This window comes from Triturus cristatus, chromosome 4_1 (genome assembly GCF_964204655.1).
Source record: "Triturus cristatus chromosome 4_1, aTriCri1.1, whole genome shotgun sequence".
In the NCBI taxonomy this organism is placed as follows: domain Eukaryota; kingdom Metazoa; phylum Chordata; class Amphibia; order Caudata; family Salamandridae; genus Triturus; species Triturus cristatus.
In genome coordinates this window covers 1,349,543,475-1,349,564,164 of record NC_140585.1, presented here as the reverse complement: position 1 = coordinate 1,349,564,164, position 20,690 = coordinate 1,349,543,475, and the positions used below count along the sequence as shown (strand labels likewise).

The window sequence follows — 20,690 nt, the reverse complement described above, 5'->3', positions numbered from 1 at the left end:
ATGTCTCTAATTTTGTACAACCTGGTTTTTAATCCTAGAACGTACTCAGGGAGTGGCTTAGCCCCTTCTGGTTCATCGTCCCACTCCTCTTTTAACATATCCAAAAGGGTTCAGGTTGCCGGCCGTATAACAACTCAAACGGGGAATATCCTGTGCTCTTCTGTTGTTTACAACGAAGAGCAAAAAGAGCTAGGGGTAACATCTCTTCCCATTTTCGGGCCTCAAGGTCTAATAGTTTTTTTAAGGTAGTTTTTAGGGTGGCATTGTATCGTTCGCACAAGCCATCTGTTTGGGGGTGATACGCCGAGGTTCTGATCTGTTTTATGTTCAATTGCTGGCATACTTGCTTCATCAAGTTGGTTATGAATGGGGTGCCCTGATCGGTTATGATCTATTCAGGAAAGCCAACCCTGGAAAATATAGTAATCATGGCTTTTGCGATCTGAGTTGCATTTGGTTGTCTTAATGCCACGGCTTCCGGGTAACGGGTGGCATAATCGACCACTACCAAGGCATACCTACACCCACTATGGGAGGGCAGTAGGGGACCTATAATGTCCATCCCTATCCGGGAGAAGGGTTCATCTATCAATGAGAGGGGGTCAGAGGGGCTCGAGGGGGTAGAGTTCTGCTGTTTTTTTGACATATAGCACAATCCTTACAGTAACTGCGGACCTGTTGATATATCCCTGGCCAATAAAAGTGTTCGAGGATCGCTCTCTGTTTTGTACCCCCCAAAATGCCCACCTAGGAGATGGCTATGGGCCAGATACAACACCCTCTCCCTATGGGACCGGGGAACTAACAGTTGGGGTTTCATGTCTTTCCCTCCTTTCCTATATAATAAACCCTTGTTCCTGAAGAAGTGGGAACCAACTTGGTTTGGATCTTCCTGTTCTAGGAACCTCCTCCAGGCTTTGTATAGGGTGGGATCCTCTCTCTGTGCGCTTCTAAAGTCTCGGTCATGCTCCCATACCTTGGTGGTAGTTGTTTGGGTTAGCGCAACCGGGGCTCCCTGTCGCTTCTCCTCTCTTCTCTGTCTCCTGCTTTTTCCGGGTTTTTCCGGGACACAACTCATGATCCGGTACTGCCGAAAAAGGGGCGGTTTGTCTCCAGTCCGCGTCCTCGGGGACTGTTTCCAGGAGAAGCTGATTTATGTGGGGATAGTCGGTGCCCAATATAAAGGGCTTCGGTAGCCGGGGAATGTTCCCCACCTTAAGGGGAACGGGCTCCAGAGCCGGATCATGTTGGATGAAGACCTTGGTTGTTTTATATGGTTTTTGGTCCCCATGCACGCACTGGATATTCACCACCCCAGTGTCGAACCGCACCCCTCCTGGAATGACCTGGGGTTGAATGACACTTTGCAAGCACCCTGTGTCTATGAGGGCTTCTCTTTGTTCCCCGTTTACTTCCACTGTTCGATAAAAGGGAGGGGAAGGACTAGGAATGGGGTTACAAATGAAGGACCGGGTTAGTCCGATGTCCATGGGCTCATCCTTTTGGGGTCACACCCGTGCGATGTGTCCATAGACCCCACAATTATAACACTGCGGGCCGGAGGTGACGGGTGGCCAGGAGGAAGGTGGTAGCAATCCAGGGGTATAGTCACTGTGTCGGTTTTCCTCAAAGGTGACAGTCTAGAGTTGCGAGGGTTGGAACTCCCACTCCCGTGTTTTGGCTGGCCCTCATCCCGCCCTTTTTTAAACTCCTGGGCGCGATAGAATGCACTTGCTATGTCCACCGCCATTTCTAGGGTAAGATCTGCATGTTGTCTGACCCATCGTTGTATGGGTGGATGAAGGGAGGTTAGAAATTGTTCAAGATATATTTTCTCCATAATTTCTACTTTCGTAGAGTGGTCAGGCTTTAACCATCTATCTGCCATATCTTGCACCCTATAGTATAGGGCTCGTGGTGTTTCCTGGGGGCCTTCCTTCACTTGGCGCAATCAAATCCGATATGTCTCTTGGTCCAACCCCATGCGTTCAAGGATAGTCCTCTTAATATCGGGATATGGCGTAATCCCGAGGCGGTTCGCTGCCTGGTAGGCGGCCTGGAGTTCCCCTGAAAGTAAGGGACCTAAATATTGGCCCCATTTATCTTCTGGCCAGGCTTCCACACGGGCCATGCGCTCAAAATTGGCGAAAAAAAAATCTGAGTCTTCCCCACTAACATATTTTTGGAGCACTACAGAGGGAAGGGTAGGGTTACCCCTCTGTTGTGTCAAGGTTTCGGCCAATCTAGTGATCGCGGTTTCTTGAGTCTGACTTTGTTCTGCAAAGGTTTTTTGTAATCTCCCCCGGTCTTCCTCGGCCACTGTGAGGAACCTCTCCATCACCTGGTTTTCAGCCATTTTATTTAGTACGGCCTCCATTCCCGGCGATACCACTGCTGACACCACCTGTCGGAGGGAGGGTCGGAAATGAAAGCTAGGAGGCCGTATATGATGAATAGTTGCTACTGAGTCTTTATTACACAGAGATTGAGTAATCTGAAAGAAACACGTTAGTTAGATTCCTCACCTTAGAATATCCCCAGGCGTCAGACTGGACCTGGAAGATTTTTCGTCAGCAATACCCCTTGCGCGTCGCTAGGCGTCGTCTGCGGCTCCGCGTCCGTCGTCGTGCGCCGGGATGACGTCGTCGGAGTAATTAGACGCCCTCCCTCGCGCGCTGACGTCAGTTCTTCTTTTTTCCGCGCCAGTAAGCGCAGATCCGGGAGAGCTACCCCTTTAGTCAATTTTTGACTCTTTTTGGTCAATTCTCGACTCTGGTGCCGGTAGGATGCCTGGTTTCAAGGCCTGCGACGACTGTCACCGACTGATGTCGGTGACCGATCATCACCGCCGGTGCCTGTACTGCTTGGGCCTCGACCACGACGCGGCGTCGTGCTCCGATTGTATGGCCCTGACCTCGAAAGCTAGGCGGGAGCGTTCCCGCAAGCTTCTCGAGCTTCGCCACTCGGCTCCGCGTCGCTCTCAATCCCGGTCCAGGAGGAGGTCCAAGGATCGGTCGCGGAGCCGCACTCGACACCGTCACTCGTCTGGCTCGAAGTCTTCGGGTAAGTCGAGGCACTCCAAGAAGTCCAAGAAGCGACACCGCTCTTCGGACTCCCCTCGCCGGTCGCGCGACTCGGCCGAGGGTCCGGGTGTTTCCACCCCCGCGGCTCCGCAGGATCTGCGCAATTCCCCATACCCGACGGTCCCTGGGACTGACGCGACGCCGGCGGAGTTCAGTGCCTTCCTCTCGGCCATGAGGAGCCTGGCCCCGCCGTCGACGCCTTCTGGCGCGCCTTCGGTCCCCGCGGACTCGACTGGGCGACCTCGCATGGCGGCGGCTCTGGTCCCGGCGCCGTTGGAGGCTCTGGCCCCGACGCCGCAGGTCCCCGAGGGGCCCGAGCCTGGGCCCCTGTCGACGCCGGTCGACCTCGTTACGCCTCCTCCGCCGGCGCCGACACCGATACCAACCCCGATGCCGGCTCTGGTCGACGTCGATCCCCGGTTCAGCCCCTGTCTGGTCCCGACGCTGATGCGGCGCCGCCCGATGCCGCATCCGACGCCGCTAGAGACACATATTGTCTATCGACTGCCTCCGATCATTCCTCCTGTTTACCAGGAATCGGATGACGGGGGCGACTGGGAGGGGTCTGATGACCCTATGGCCCTTCAGAGCCAACTTGCACAGGACTGGGCAGATGAACTGGGGGAGGCCAGTGGGTTGGATACCTCTCCGGACACTGGATTCATCTCTCCTCCGACTGTGGCTTCGGAGGAGGGTGCAGCTTTTTCTGTGGTGCTGCGCAAGGCGGCCGAAGCCCTTGGGCTTGAGCTGCCTGCCGTGGCTGTGAGAACTAACATCCTCACTGAGGTGCTTCAGTCTGCCGCATGCTCCACTGAGCCTCTGCTGCCATTCAATGAGGCCCTCACTGACGTTCTGCAGGGCACCTGGTCCAAGCCCTCCACAGTCCCTCCTGTGGATAGGAACGTTGCCAGGCGCCACCGCCCTGCTCCGGGCGACCCCAGTTTTCTGTCCCAACACCCCACCCCCGAGAGTCTGGTTATCCAGGCCTCTACCTCCCAATCCTCCTTCCCGTCCGCTCCTCCGGACCGGGATTCCAAGAGACTGGAACAGTTTGGTAAGAAGCTGTTCTCTTCGCTCAATTTGGGCCTGCGTTCTTTGAACACCGCCTGTCTCTTGGACCATTATTCCCACTCTCTGTGGGATGCGGTGGAGGACGTGCTGCCACTGTGCCCGGAGGAGGTCCGGGTGCGGCTTTCCTCGGCCCTGGCCGATGGGAGAGATGCAGCGCGCCATGCAATCCGATGTGGACTCGACTCTACGGACTCCCTGGGTAGGGCGATTTCTACCACGGTGGCGCTTCGACATCACGCCTGGCTGCGGTCCACGTCTTTTTCAGGGGATGTCCAGAGCACCCTCATGGACATGCCTTTTGATGGCGCTCACCTTTTTGGTGACAAAGCGGACAGTGCGCTGGCTCGCTTCAAGGACTCCCGGGCTACGGCCACGTCCTTGGGCCTCTCGGCCCCGCGGCCACAAACTTCCGCTTTTCGCTCCTTTCGTGGCCAAGGAAGGGGCACCTCCTCACGTCCGCCTAGCCACCGGCAGCAGAACCAGCCTGCACGCGGTCGCGGACGTGGTTTCCGCCGAGGCGGTACCGGAAGACGACGCGGTCAGTCCACATCCACCCCGGCAGCATCCGCCTCAAAGCCTTCCTAGTCCGAACTTTCAGGCCCATTCCACGCTAGTGGGCGGCAGAGTTCGCCATAACCTGCTCCACTGGCGTTCCATCACGTCGGACAGGTGGGTGTTGCAAATCGTCCGAAGGGGCTACTCCCTCCCCTTCGAGATGACCCCTCCAGCCATGCCACCGCAGCACCACCATATCTCGGGGGATCATTTGAATCTTCTCCACGAGGAAGTTTCGGCCCTCTTGGCCAAGGGGGCCGTCGAGCGCGTTCCGAGCCCAGAAGTAGGTCGTGGTTGTTATTCCCACTACTTTCTGGTTCCCAAGAAGGGCAAAGGGGGCCTACGCCCTATCTTGGACCTCCGGAACGTCAATGCCTTCCTCCGGAAGGAACGGTTCAAAATGTTGACTTTGGCTGAGGTTCTAGCTGCCCTAGACCCTGGAGACTGGATGGTAGCATTGGACTTGCAGGACGCATATTTCCACATCCCCGTCCTGCCGGCCCACCGGCGTTACCTGCGGTTCACGGTGGGTCAGGAGCACTTTCAGTTCACCGTGCTCCCCTTCGGCCTTACCAGTGCCCCTCGGGTGTTCACGAAAGTGATGGCGGTGGTCGCAGCTCATCTGCGCAGATCAGGGGTTCCAGTCTTCCCCTATCTCGACGACTGGTTGTTGAAGGCGGGCTTGCCCCAGGCAGTCGTCTCCCACCTCCAGACTACGGCGGATCTCCTGCATTTGCTGGGGTTTTCCATCAACGTGCCGAAGTCACACCTGAGCCCCTCTCAGAAGCTCCTCTTCATCGGTGCTGTTCTCGATTCGGCGCAGTTCCGGGTCCATCCACCGGAGCAGCGGGTCCGGGATATACAGGCCCTGATTACCATCTTTCGGCCTCTATCCTGGGTTTCGGTCAGGCTAGTGTTGCGGCTTCTGGGGCTGATGGCCTCCTGCATCCTACTTGTGCATCACGCCAGGCGGCGCATGCGGGCTCTGCAGTGGGACCTGAAGTTTCAGTGGGCCCAGCATCACGGCAACCTGTCCGACCAGGTCTTGATCTCGGAGGGCACTGAAAGCCTTCCTTCCCTCTGTCCGGGGAAGTGTCGTGCAGGTGTTCACGGACAACACCACCGCCATGTGGTATTGCAACAAACAGGGCGGGGTGGGGTCGTGGACCCTTTGTCAGGAGGCTCTGCGCCTCTGGACATGGCTGGAACACCAGGGCGTCACCCTGGTGGTTCAACATCTGGCGGGCTCTCTGAACGCCAAAGCAGACTATCTCAGTCGCCGGTGCATGATGGATCACGAATGGCGTCTGAACTCCGAGGTGGCGCAAGGTCTCTTTCAGCAGTGGGGAGAGCCTTGGTTAGATCTATTCGCCACCGACGAGAACGCGCAATGTCAGCAGTTCTGCGCGTTGGAATTTCCAAGGCGGCACTCGCTCGGCGACGCTTTTCGTCGCGAGTAGAGTTGCGGTCTGTTGTACGCCTTTCCGCCTATACCACTTCTGCCCAGAGAGCTGAAGAAGATCAAGCGCGACCGGGCCCAAGTCATCTTGGTGGCTCCGGATTGGGCACGAAGGTACTGGTATCCCGAGCTACTCAGTATGTTGACCGATCCTCCGATACGTCTGCCCCTTCGGGAGGATCTTCTGTCGCAGCAGCAGGGGACGGTCCTCCACCCGAACCTGTCCAGCCTCCACCTCCATGCGTGGAGATTGAGCGGCGGCAGTTGATGCCATTTGACTTGCCTCCTGAAGTCTGTGATGTAATTCTGGCAGCCAGGCGTCCCTCCACGAAGACGGTATACGCCTGCCGGTGGAACAAATTTGTGGCATGGTGCACAGCAAAGGCTGTGGATCCCCTCTCCGCCCCTCTTTCTGAGGTTCTCCTCTTTCTTCTTTCTTTGGCCCGGCAGGGCTCTGCCCTGGGCACCTTGAAAGGTTATCTTGCTGCTCTCTCTGCCTTCTTACGGCTTCCAGATCAGCCCTCTCTTTTCAAGTCCCCTGTAGTGTCACGCTTTCTTAAAGGCATTACTCACACTTTCCCTCCTGTCCCTTTCGTAATGCCTCAGTGGGACTTGAATCTTGTCTTGACATTCCTGATGTGCGCTCCCTTTGAGCCTCTTCACAATTGTCCTCTTCATCTTCTAACTCTTAAGACTGCTTTCCTGGTAGCCATCACCTCGGCTAGACGGGTGAGTGAGCTCCAGGCTCTGTCGTCCTAGCCTCCTTTTCTATCTGTTCATCCGGACAAGGTTGTCCTTCGGCCTCGTCCTTCCTTTCTACCGAAAGTGGTGACCCCCTTTCATCTTGGGCAATCTGTCAACTTGCCCACCTTCTTTCCGCCTCCGCATCCTTCCAAAGAGGAAGAGCGGCTCCACCGTCTGGACCCAAAACGTGCGCTCTCCTTTTATTTGGACCGCACTAAACAGTTCCGAGTGGACGACCAACTTTTCGTTGGCTACGTGGGTGCAAAGAAGGGAAAAGCTGTACACAAACGGACCATCTACCGGTGGGTCGTTTTGTGTATAAAAATCTGTTATTCCTTGGCAAAAAAGGAACCGCCTGTTGGGCTGCGCGCCCATTCTACTCGGGCCACAGCGGCTACTACTGCTTTGGGACGGGGAGTCCCTTTGCAGGACATCTGTCAGGCGGCAACGTGGGCTTCGCTGCACACGTTTGCCAGGCATTATTGCCTAGACAGCCAAGTCCGGAGGGATGGCTTCTTTGGCCGTTCTGTACTCCAGGACTTTCTGGTGTGATCTTGGTTCGCAGACCCACCACCGGGGTTGGTATTGCTTGGGTATCTATTCTAAGGTGAGGAATCTAACTAACGTGTTTCTTTCAGACGAACAAGTTACTTACCTTCGGTAACGATGTATCTGTAAGAAACATTAGTTAGTTAGATTCCTCACCGACCCACCCATCCTCCCCGTTCATCGAACTGACATCTAGGGTTAAGGCTATCCCTTTCAGGGCCCTAGAATTTTTTGGCACCAGTGTCGGTCTCTTGCATGGCTCTGCGTTCCTAGCGCGGACGGCTATGTACAAGAACTGACGCGAGGGCGGCGTCTAAGTACTCCGACAACGTCATCCCGGCGCACGACGCCGACGACGGACGCGGAGCCGCAGACGACGCCTAGCGACGCACAAGGGGTATTGCTGACGAAAAATCTTCCGGATCCAGTCTGACGCCTGGGGATATTCTAAGGTGAGGAATCTAACTAACTAATGTTTCTTACAGATACATCATTACCGAAGGTAAGTAACTTGTTCATTAAGTAGAATAAGTTTTAAGGCAGTTTAGTGAAGAGGAACAAAAAAATAAATGGGACTTCCGTCCTCTGAGCGCAGTCCATTAGGTGAGGGACTGGATCTTGACGTTGGGTGCAGATATCCTTCGTCCTAGGGTATTGGGTTCCTTCTTGCTGCAGATGGTGGTTCCCCAGGAGGCTCAGGAGGGAGAATGCACAAAAAAAAAAAAAGAAAAAAGGAAGTGGCATGTGAGTATCTCTGGCTGTGTTACCTTCCTTTGAGCTACCCTTCACCTTCCTTGGTGCTAATGGTGCTAAACAAAAGGGACGGATGGTGAGGAATGTGAGGATAGGGGAGTGCTGGGTTCGGAGGAAAAGGGGGGTGGAAAAACGCTCTGGGCTATCAATGGGTGTTTTTTCCTTTCGGCCCAGAGCAGTAATAGGGGCTTTGCTTAGGACGGCGACGGGAGTGCAGCACGAGCAATGTTCAGAATGGGAGACACAGCACCCGTATTTTCACGGTCCCATAAAGCAACATAGAACCAACTTCTGGTACAATAGCACTCTCCCCGCAAAGCACCCAAAGCTACCAAAGGCACTTCCTGACAACACGGAGCGGTTCACTCAAGGCTCCGTATACAACTAGGTGGATTCGCTGCTTACAACCCTCCACCCCCTTTTACCCCCAACTACTGCTCTGGAGATCTGTTCACTCACCGCCGTAGCCGTAACTCTCCAGAGTTACGGCGGTAAGCGTGCGTCTCCTGGGGGCGACCACCACTCCTCACTCCACGTCTCTGCTTCGGTGCTGGCGGGATAGCTGGTCCGTGGGGAGTCCTCCCTGGGCTCCACTGGTGGCATCTGCTTCCGCGCGTCCTCTGCTCCCGTTTCTCCGTCGGCTCCTCCGTCCCTTCCGGGTTTGCCCCGCCTTCTCCTGGGACGCTCCTTTTCTCCGCCTCCTGGGGCTGCGATTGGTCGGCTTCGCGGACGCTGTCTACGTCATCCTGTAAAGGGCAGGGTGTTAGGTGTTCGTTAACCCTGGCTTCGCAGGACCTGTCTTCGCTAGTGCATGTATGCCGAGCCCCTGTGCAAGCCGTATTCGGCCCCCAACGGGATGCACCCTGACACCAAGCTACATAGATTTCATTACATGTAAGTACCTTGTTTCTTTCTGAGAGTAGCTCTTCCTTTCTTAGGCTTTCTGTTTATGTCCTAATTGACTGATTTTAGTTTCTAAAATTAGATTTGCTATTTGAAAAAGTTGATGTTTTTGTCAAGAACTGTTGCGTAGTTTACTTAGTAGTGCAACACAGTGTCCCAGCATTTTTTTTTCTACAATCATGTTTTGATAGGAGACACTTCATGAAGATGTTGTTCCTCAGAGTCTTTGTTCAGAAGAGGTCAAGGGCAAGGTTGTAAACTTCTTGAATAAGGTGATGTATATTCCTAAAGTATACAGAAGCAAATGTGAAACCATAGGCATTGCATTTTATAATTAGAAGGGCATCAAAGCCTTTATTTGCATTAGTCATATCTGAAACGTGCTAATTTCCATTGTCTGTTTAATTTGTTGTGTGGGTTTGCTTTCAGCTGTTCTGCAATGCTTTCTTGGTATTCAAGTTTAAACTGCACAGTATATGCGAGTTGTTGAACAAGGAGGACTGCTCCTGTTCCTGAGATATAATCGAGGTGTGGCGCAGCGGCCAGGGCGCTGACTCCAGAACACAGGGGCTCACTGTTCGAGCCCCGGAGCCAGCAGCGGTTAGTCCAGCACCATGTGACACTGGGCAATAGCTCACTTAATCTTCCCAACGGCCCCACGGCCTTGACACCCTTGGGTAATTGTTCGTGCTTTGCAAATACCGGATTTCATTTCTTTTTTCATTTTGAACGAGGAAAGTACTGAAAATGTGTAAATCTTTGTTTTTGTAGAATGGGTACCCAGAGATTCTTGGTTGTGTTTATTTAGGAGGATAAACTACACATTTCTAAAGATTTATTTTCCTCATCATTATGATTGTCCCTTAATAGCAAATGTGTTCTTTAGCTGGAATGTCTCTTAGTATCAACCCCCAGTTCATCGTAGCCAGTTTGGTTGCTTTGACTGTCTTTCATATTTTTAGCATTTTGCTAAATTCAGGATAGCAGTAATACTAAATTAAGTATAGCTGCAATGCTGAGTCATTCATGTACCTGTTAGGTATGTACAGGGCCCTGAGTATTTACGTCTCACCTAGACAGCGCTTGCACTGTCTAGGCGAGACATGTTTATACTTGTGGGCTTACAGTCCACCTATTGCTGTTCATTTGTTTCTTTGAGTGCCCTTTAAAAAGCCTTGCTTCCAAGTGGTTACTCTTTTCTATTTGTCCTTCCTCTTTGTGGGTTGTTCCCTCCCACTGAGCACTGCCCCATTATTTGTAGCCTTACACTTGTACCATTTGTGAGAAAGTGCCCTATTTCTTGCATGGTATGCCCCCACTTTTTGCTGATGTTCTTTGACTGAGTGTGCCCTGGGCTCCTGCTAATCAGGTACCCAGGGCCTGTGTTCCTTCCGTAAAACTGCATTGAAGCCTAAACCCGATTGGCATCTCTGGCCACATGTCAGCCCCTGGTAAATGGTACCACAGGTACCCAGGGCACTGTGACCAGAAAAGGCCTCTAAGGGCTGCAGCACTTATTGTGACACCCTCAGAAGCCCTGTACCCTGACACTCACACACTGCCTTTGCAGACTGAGTGCCTTGGTGCAGAACAAAGTGAATAGTCGACGGGGCACACATCCCATGCCCACAAACCACTGCCCTGGCATACATCAGTCACCCCTCTAGCAGGGTGCCCTATGCCAGCCAGTGATGAGGGTAAATGTGCATGAGCCATGTACCCCTACAGTGCCCAAATCCATTCCTGGGCACTGTAAGTGCAGTGCTGCTATTAAAGAGTATATGGTGCTGGGAGTTTCTCATTACGAACTCCACAGCATCATAATGGCTACACTGAAGACTGGGAAGTTTGGTATCAAACTTCTCAGCACATTAAACCCACCCTGATGCCAGTGTGAGATTTAATGTAAAATGCACTACAGAGGGCATCTTAGAGATGCCCCCTGAAATTCGACCAACTACTAGTGTCCTGACTGAGTGGCTGCTTAGGCTGCCACCACCAGACATGTTTCCGGACCCCTGGGTCGAGAGCCTGCTTTTCTCTGGGGTCTGAAACAATGCACATCCTGGGACGAGGTGCCAAGCCTCCTCCTCCAGGATGGGCAGGGTTCACGAAGGAGAAGCTTCAAAGGCATGCCGCCTTTGTGAGCCTCTCCAGACCAATTGCTGCTTTCAGCAACTGGTCCCCACTGGATTCCCCCCTCCCCCTCCCACTTGGGCGGGAGAACCGGCAGGAAAAACAAGTGAGGAAAGGAGGCAAGGTGAAGCACAACCTCGAGTCCCCGCCATATTGAGGATGGGGGGACCCAGCCACCCAGGGACAGGGTCCTGCCCCCCTCCCACAGGAGAGTGGCAGAATATGGGGTGTACCCACCCCAGGGAAGGGACCCATTGGTCCCTGCCCTTTACCTACCTGTAACACCCCTAAATTTAGTATTTAGGTGGCACCCTGAACCTTGCTTCGTCAGATTAGAAACCACAAGAAAAGAAGATAAGAAGAAGGACCGAAGAGCTGTGCTGAGCTAACAAGAAGACGGCGGCCACTGACTTGGCCCCATCCCTACAGGCCTGTCTCCCCTTGAACCTGCTTCTGCGAACTCCCAGCGTGCCCTGCAGCCAGCAATCTCACAAACCCCGGAGGACCTGCCTGCCTTCACTTCAAGGACTCTATCTCACGAGAACACCGGATGTGTTTAAACTGCAGCTTCTGGTGCCAGCCAGACACTGCAAATCCACCACACACTGCACCCGCCGACCCCGGCCCGAGCGAACCAACACCACGAGCAGGTCCCCCCAACGATCCTGACCTGAGATCCGGGGACCCCTGACCTGCCTCAAGCATTCAGACATCGCCTGCAGCCTCAATCCAGAGGACCCCCCTACCGCGACCAGAGCGGATAAGAAAATCCAATGTCACAAGGCATCCCTGCACCCGACGCCCCACGGCCTTGTGTGCCCAAACCAACGGTGCCTAACCAACCCACGACATCCCAACCCACGACATCCCAACCTACCTCTCGAAGTGGTCGTCCCCGAGCCTGCAGTGCTTCTTCGTCCCGGATGTTCTCCATTGGAAACAACAGGGCACCTGACCTCAAAACAGCACCCTGCACCCGGCCGCCCTAGTGCCACTGAGAGTGCACCTATGATGCTACTTTGCTCCCCAACTTGCCCTGAGCTAAACCCTAGGAGCTTTGCTCCCACAGTCGTGTGGCCTGGTAGCCAGCGGCCACCAACCGGAAGCCCCCTATCCTCCGTAGGATAACATTGGGCCACAACACTCTGCACCCGGATTCCCTAGTGTCACTGAGGGTGCAATCTCAGTGCATCCCTGACCCTGGGGGACCCCTGAGTCTAACCCCAGAACCTTAACTCCCACAGTCGTTTACTTACCTGCAAACCGATAACCTGTTTATCTTCCATAGAATAACATGGGCAATTTTCTTTCGAAAAAACGACTGTGGAGTTTTGAAAACTTGAAATATTCCTTAAAAATCGAAACCATAACCAAAACTCATTTTCTCAACTGTTTTCAGGAAATGTCCCAGTGCTGAATCTAGGCATCAAGCACTGAGTTAGAAAAAGTATTGTAAAAGTTACTTACCTGCAATTTATTGTAGAAACACATTATTTTTAGAAGCGACTTGGAGATAATAGAACGATCGCCTTTAACTTTTGCTCCCTTTTGTTTCTCCACATTGTTTGTTTCACATATTAAATGAGGCTTACCAGCACACATCTTTGTTCTTTCTGCACTCTGCTGATTATTGCACGTTGATCCAGTTTCGGGTTTAGCGGGCTGCCGGTTCCCGGCTGAGGGACGTGGCTCCTCCCCCCCTCCCGTCATTTCCGCTTTCTGGGGGCATGGTTAAAGTCACCATAGGTGCCCGGCCACGCAGCTCCGGAGGGCAGCACGCAAAACTGTAAGGCTGCTATTTTAAATATCTTTAGAAGCGACTTTGGGAAAATAGAACGATCGCTTTTAACTTTTGCTCCCTTTTGTTTCTCCGCATTGCTTGTTTCACATATTAAATGAGGCTTACCGGCACACATCTTTGTTTTTTCTGCACTCTGCTGATTATTGCACATTGATCCAGTTGCGGGTTTAGCGGGCTGCCAGTTCCCGCCTGAGGGACGTGGCTCCTCCCCCCTCCCCACATTTACGCTTCCTGGGGGCATGGTTAAATTCACCATAGGTGCTCGGCCGTGCCAAAGGCAAGCCCGTCTGCGCCGGTCTGCCACCGGACATGCTTCTAGTCCGGCTCGATCGAGGTATGCCTACTCTCAGTCTGAGCTGCTTGCAATTGGGAGGTGGGTAACTAAGTGCTCACAACCTCGGCTGGATGTTTTGGGGGGCCCATTTCGGTGTCTATGCTGCGGTTTTTCATCTTTAGTCCCAATTGGAGCTAATAAACCCCCTCCCCGCTCCTCGGTGACTGTTTTTTTGCTTGACTGTCGCTCGTTAGTCAAGCATTTTGCTGATGTTCGTTACCTCTTGGAAGACAGGTCTCCTGATGTTATATTTCTTACTGAGACCTGGCTCTCAGAGGTCACAGTAACAGAGCAGGTACTTCCTCTCCCGGAGGGCTATATGATTCATACTCTTAACAGACCTACGAGAGGAGGGGGTATCGCGGTCATCCTTAAAGCTGGGTTTTCATGTATTTTTACCCAACAGATTGTTACTGATTGCGAAAGAGCCTCTTTTAAAATTACTTTCAATTTTAATTACACTATGTCAGGACTATTGATCTGCCGTCCCCCGGGTCCTTCTACAGAGTTTCGAGCTGCTTTGTCCGAGATAGTCAGTACACTAGCAGTTAACGCCTCTAGCTTTTCTGTTATAGGCGATCTTAATCTACATCTGGAAAGTGCTTCAGATCCTAATGTACTATCCTTTCTGGCTGACCTGGTTACTTGTCAACTCGAGCAACGAGTTTCAGGCCCCACACATTTGGCTGGACATTTACTCGATCCTGTTTTTACTAATATATCTTCCCTTGTGGTGCAAGCTCCTGTTACTATGGATTGGACTGATCACTACTTAGTCCCTATGGTGATTGATGACATTTCGCCAGTGCGCAAGCTAGTTAGCACCTCGTCTTTTAAGCGCCCTTGGCACAAACTGAGCTGGGAACATCTTCAAAGCCATCTTGTGGCTACTTCCCCGGCTATTTCAGCTGACCCTAACGAGGTCTATTCGGCTTTTTCCGATTGGATCACTCTACCTCTGGATGATCTTATTCCTGTTAGGTTGTCTAGGAACCGGCACAATAAACCCAATCCTTGGTATAATGCAAAACTTGTTGCCTTACGTAAGATCTGTAAGAAACTGGAGAGAGCCTGGCGGCGGGATTTCGATCCTTCTTCCAAGGCTCTCTATCGCGCTGCCATTAAGTGCTACCATGGGGCCCTCCACGTTGAGCGTGCCGCATTTTATGCTGAGCAGATTAGAGGGAGCTCAAATCCGGCTAAGACTATTTTTTTCTATAGTGACAGAGCTTAAAATTCAGAAGGATGTTGTAAGTTCAGTGATTACCTCTGATTCGCAGTGCGAACATCTGGCCAATTTTTTTGTCAAGAAGGTTGAGGACATTTCTAAAAGCTTCCCTATGGTTCCCATAGGCCCTCCTGAGACCTCCTGTAACCTCACTGATGGTGTCCTTGAAGTCCTTTCCCCCTATAACGCAAGAGATTCTATTGACACTTTGCTCCAAGGTAAAGTCGGGCTCTCCGACCGATCCTTTGAAGCCGGACCAATTTAAAAAACTGCTATCTACTATTATTTACCCTTTGGAAATAGTGATCAATGGGTCCTTGAGCGCAGCGGTTGTGCCCAGAGCCTGGAAGCAGGCCAGGGTACTTCCACTGCTCAAGAAACCATCGTTAGACCCCTATAAACCAGAAAGTTTTCGTCCCATTTCCCTGCTACCTTGGATCGCGAAGATCACCGAGGCCTATATCAATTCCCTTCTGACCGATTTTTGTTACTATAAATCAGAGGTTTGATCCCTCTCAAAACGGTTTTCGGCCTGGCCATAGCACTGAATCTGGGCTTTTCGCCGTGACTGAACATCTGTGAACGGCCTTAGATGCGGGGCAGACGTCGGCGCTGATCCTTCTGGATCTCAGCGCCGCGTTCAACACTGTGTCTCATGCCATTCTGCTGAATCGTTTATCTAAGGCTGGAGTTACTGTCCCGGCTCTTGGGTGGCTGTCCTCCTTTCTTGCTGATTAGGACGTTTCAGGTGGGTGCTCCCCCTTTTGCTTCTGTTTTTTTTCCTATTGGCCAGGGGCTCCCACAGGGTTCGTCCTTGAGCCCCCTGCTCTTTAACCTTTATGTTCAGCCTCTAGCGGATGTACCCAGGAGCAGAGGGCTAACCATGGTTTCCTATGCCGACGACACTCAGTTGGTGGTGGCTCTCTAGAGTGACCCGAGCAGGACGCCAGGAAATTTCAGGGCGACCTCTCGGTGATCGCCGAGTGGATTTCCGCCAACTGCCTTCAACTGAATACCGTATAAAGAACAATGGTTCCCTTGGGTAGAAACAATGCGTATTGTAGTTAGCCGTAGTTACTTCAGCTTAACATATAATACATTTCTGAAAGCAAAAACATTTCTTGAACAAAAGGGGAAAGAGGAACAAGAACACAGAGAAAGGATTTTCATTAATTTATGTATCAGAATTGATAACATTCGATAAACAGAAACACATTGCAGAATTTTATACTTCCAAATTCATACAGTGATACAAAATAGTGAGATAGTGGTGCTCAGTGGTGATATAAATACATAGTGCAGTGAGGTGAGTGTGAGAAGTTGGCCTGATATGTAGTGCTCACTATTCTAGTGATCACTGTGTATCATTCCAAACGACCCTTATTGATGATTGGTTGTAAGTCAACCGTATAGACCAGCTATCCTAGTAGCGTGGATACGAGCAGTCTTTAGGCTAAACTCTAGAGGGCGTGTTAAGCCAGCTGTTTACCATCACATATACCCCTTGAACGTCAAGTGAAAGGACACCACACAAGTTATCAAAATAAAGGATATTTATTTATAACAAGACTACCCTGGCTCTTTATGAGTCAGGGAGCTAAGCACACTACAAAACTCTTATTGAAATACTTCTGGTTGCACAATTTACACGAATGCCCGAAGGGCACGAAACCATTTACACTGCAGGTGGAATGGGAAAAGTTAGATAGTTTAAAGTTACTGATTCCGGAGGAATCCGATCAGTGGGACTAAACGAAAAAGGAACTGGACACTTGTAGAGCGAACCTACGATGGAGCACCGAGATGCTCGAGTTACCTAGCCCAGAGGCTGCGACTGCGTGGGGTTCAGCAAGATGTCGGGAGTCCTCGTTATAGTCTCAGGAGCCTGAAAGAAGAAGTTGCTGGCAGGCGACCAGTGTTGATGTTCAGAGAGATCCAAGCCTGGATCGGTGATGAAGAAAACCTGAAAGCAGAGGGGACTCAGTTCTCAACCGCTAGCCAGCGATCGTGTGGGTACCAGGAAGGTACCGGCTGAAGTCACCTCGACCAGGTGAGTGGATGACGTCGGACTCGGCTGTTCCTCGGACCAGGAGGCGCGGCGGCGACCAGGATGAAGGGCGAGCTGTCCCACGCAGGTGTCTGCTGTCGATGATGCTGGGCCCAGAAAGGGGCAGCAGGTCTTGGCAGTGGCAAACCCACGCGGTGGAGTCAAGATGGCGTCGGGAGTGGACCAGGAGGGTCCGAGGTACTCCTCTGTTGAAGGGGAGCAAGAGCCAGTCTGGAGCAACCAGACCAGTGATGAAAACAAGCTATCGTGGTGCGTCGTGAAGAGGGCCACAAGCCGGTCGGCGAGTGGTCGGACAACGCGGTGAACAGCAAGGAGCGGAAGGGCCCCCACGCAGATCTCGTGGATGCTGGGGAGGCAGACTTCGGTGCTGGAGCCGTTCAGGGTTAGGGCTTCTCAAACCCTAGGTGCACTCACTCGAGGGTCCCTCGGTGGGCGTGCTAGATAAGCGTCGTGCAGGTTCTGAAGATGGCCGGTCCTGCAGGTCTCGTCACACCTACGAATCTCAGCGGGGCTGATGATGTAGGTAGAGGTCAGAGATGGCAGGGAACCCGGGTCTCGTCGAGCTGGGCAGTCTTGATCCGTGGGAGAGACGTGCAGCAAACCGCAAGCGCTTAGGTGGTGCCTGCTGGTGCAGGGTGGCTACTCCTTAGCCACAAGGGAGAGTCTTCAGAAATAGTCAAGAGTTCCTTTCGTGGAAAGTAGTTCAAGATTCAGAATTATCCAATTTGGGAAGGGGACCCGCTCCCACCTTTATTCTAAGAAAAGGGGCTGGCCCGTGACTAGGTCCTACCTATGGGTGGGGCCAGGAGGGGGGTGGTTACACCCCTATCCTTTGTCCGGCTTCGCCCCAGCTCAGGGGCTGGTGTGCCCCCGAAACTGGTTTGAGCCGGGCTATGCACAGTGAGCACCGGGGTGCCACTTGCAATAACCTTCCTTTCAGCCCTGCCTACCTGGGATACACAAACCCTGTCTGGGATGGTGCTAACACCGCCCTCGACAGGAAACCCTTTGTCCAAGCTCCCCTCGCTGGAAGGTCTCCCAGCAGCAGGAGGTCAGACTTGTGTCTGGTGGCAGCATCCATTTTGTGATGCTGACGCTTGAGTCAACTTTAACCGGGGTTCAAGGTTACTTCCATGTCGTGCCCCTCTAAAAGGGGGGAATGCTAACCCCGTCGCCAGAATTGGCGAGGGGTTCGTATTCCAATTCGTATGACACCTTACTCGACATGTGTAGGTGATGCAATGCCAAAGTTAGCAAATAACCGCAAGGATTATAATGCATTTTACAGTAGTTGGCCCGCGTCACCATGGAACGGCTATTAGGACTTGGTTCCGCCAGCCGTCGACGGGCCCAGCTCGCGCCAGAGCACCGTCCCACATGATTCCCCGCACTCTGCCTTCAGGATTGATAAGGCCTGCCATAGGAGTGACTGATAGGAATCCATGTGTCCATTCTAGGGTTAGGTATAGGAATACTACACCTACAGCAACGGGTGATTACACCACTTTGCCCCAGCTGTCGTGCAGCCAGTTGTGTCAGATTTGGGCGGCTATCCAGGGGTGGCATAATACTTGCTGCAGCCCCTGGTAGGCCCTGGGTACACCGATGCCCTGGATACCTGTGGTATGCTGATACAGGGACTGATAAGGCGGCCCAGTTCCAATTAGTGGATGCACCTAATGTACATGTGTTTTAATTTCGAGAGAGAACAGCTAGGCTGTGGGTCTGATTGGCAGGCCCGCAGCCGGGGAAAGTCGTAAACCAATGAAGCAAAAGCAAAAAATCTGGGTGATCATAGGATTGCAGACCCTACTCTCCTACAGTGAGGGTGGGAGGATGTGGTTTGTTTTTGAAAGGCCAGATTCAAAATGCAGTAACAAGTAAGTTAAACAAATTAAATAGTTGGTAACAACTATGTCCTGCAATCTGTGCCACAATAGATCGTCGACGTTTCAACCCTATGGGCGCTTGGTGGAGTGTCACAAGCGGGTCTTCATCAGGACTGTGGAGGAGGAGGTCTATGGGAAGGAGTATTATAATAAAGAGTGTTCAAGTTCCTAATATTTGACAGTAATTAAATTAAGAATTGAGTTGAATTACATAAACTCACCCTAGGATTTCAAGGGTGGTCAAGGCAAATTGATTGGAGGGGTATGGTTATTCTACCAGGATGTCTGTGAAGTAGAAAGGTATTATAAGTGCTGACTCAGATGTGAGTCAAACACAATTGTATGGAATAAATCTAAAATCTTACCAACTGTGAAATGAATTGCACAGAAGATCTAAAGGAAAACAAAATGAGGGGAAATTAATCACTAAACCAGGAGAGTGATTTTGAAAAAAGGTATAGTTAGGGGGCAATGGTAAAACTCACCAAAGAATGATTGTTTTCTTGGGCTGGTAACACGGAGTCCTCATGAAACACTGCTTCCTGGTTGTGGAGCAAGTGAGAAATGAACTCTTAAATACTCTAGGCCAAGGCTCCAGCTGGGAGCTTAATGATGATTGACAAGTGTGTTCAAAGGAGGCATCACAAGGCCTCACTGGCAAGTCAAAAGGCTGCAGCTGAACTGTAGCTAAAAAGCAATTAATTATGTGCTGCCATGTAAATGCGTGCAAAAGCAGCGAAGGACAAAATTAAGGATTATGTAGTCAAACCCGAAATTCTCTGGTGCAAATAATGGGTTGGGAAAATATTCATAGTAATAAAACATTGCTTAGAAACAATTAATTGATTCTAAAGGAGGGGCCTCCGCAGGCAAGCTGGGTTGGGCTCCCACCGTGAGCTTCATGATGATTGACAGGTGTGTTCAAAGGAAGCAACCAGCGAGGTTTCACTGGCGCCAGGGAAGTTTTCAGCTAAAAGCAGCTGAAACGAAATCAATTAAGCTCTGCAAAGCAGATGCATGTATTCAGGGAAAAGCAGCTTTTTATAAAAACACACTTCATCGATTCCAAATGAGGGTGCGGATCACACACTCATGCCTGATTTATAGAGGCTTGGGAAAGTATTTGCTCTCAGTGGCGCCGTTTGACTGATGCAATGAAAGACACAGTGATTCATGCAAGAATAACATGAAAAAGCACAATAAATGATAGAGGCAAAGGTTCAAAATTACAATGATAATGGTAATTAAATAATAAGAAACACTGTGGTTTTTTGGACATGCAAAAAGAAACATTTAACGCTAAAATAAGTTTAACATAACAAAGACATGTTTTTTAAAAGACATTGGTACTATTGGGGGTTACTGAATGTAGGTGGTTACAAACATAAAGTAAGGGTCTCCTTATGTAATGTATATAATTATCCTTAAAAACAGGACTGGGGAGAGCCAGCTAAAGTTGGCCCATCTGTCTCGAAGTCTCCTCCTGTTCATTGAGCCCCTCGGTTACTCAATTAAGTAAATGTATCCATTTCCACTCTTTGTACCTGAGAGCTTGAACAATGGAACCACCCCTGGGACTGGGCAGTATCCTCTCAAGTACAAGCCATTTAAGACTAGTAGCTGTGTGCAATTTGTTTGAAAAATGTTCAACTAGGGGTGCTCCTGGGACATTGCATCTCACCCTGCTCATATGTTGCAGTATCCTGGTTTTTACCTTCTGGGTTGTTTGACCCACGTAAACTTTTTCACAAGGACATATAATGGCATATACAACATTCATGCTGTTACAATTGGTGAGTCCTGGAAGTTTGTGGGTTTTGTGGTTGTGTGTAAAAGACACGCCTTCGATGGTAAGGGGGCAGGCTTTGCAACTCCCACATTTGTATTGTCCGATCAGTGGCGGTAGTCCCAACTGGTCCCTGATGTCTGGTGCTTTTGGAGTCTCCAGATAGGCTTTTACCAAATTGTCTTTCAAGTTTCTGCCTCTTTCGAAAGCAAAAACTGGTTCAGAATTGGTAGGTAGATCACTGGCAACCAAATTCCAATACTTCTGTACAATTTTCTTGATAGCATTGCTTCTGGAATTGAAAGTAGTAACGCACACCAGGCCCTTTGAC

The 20,690-nt window shown here is 51.3% G+C and overlaps 1 protein-coding gene across 1 annotated transcript in view; it reads left to right on the top strand.

The window, feature by feature from the left end:
* The window catches only part of LOC146856663 (FIGNL1-interacting regulator of recombination and mitosis-like), a 1,639,010-nt gene that overhangs the window by 1,394,569 nt on the left and 223,751 nt on the right, over positions 1 to 20,690 (top strand). The window contains exon 13 of the mRNA XM_085654838.1: positions 9,309 to 9,389. Coding sequence (XP_085510964.1) covers positions 9,309 to 9,389 — 81 coding nt within the window. The remainder of the gene's footprint in view (positions 1 to 9,308; positions 9,390 to 20,690) is intronic.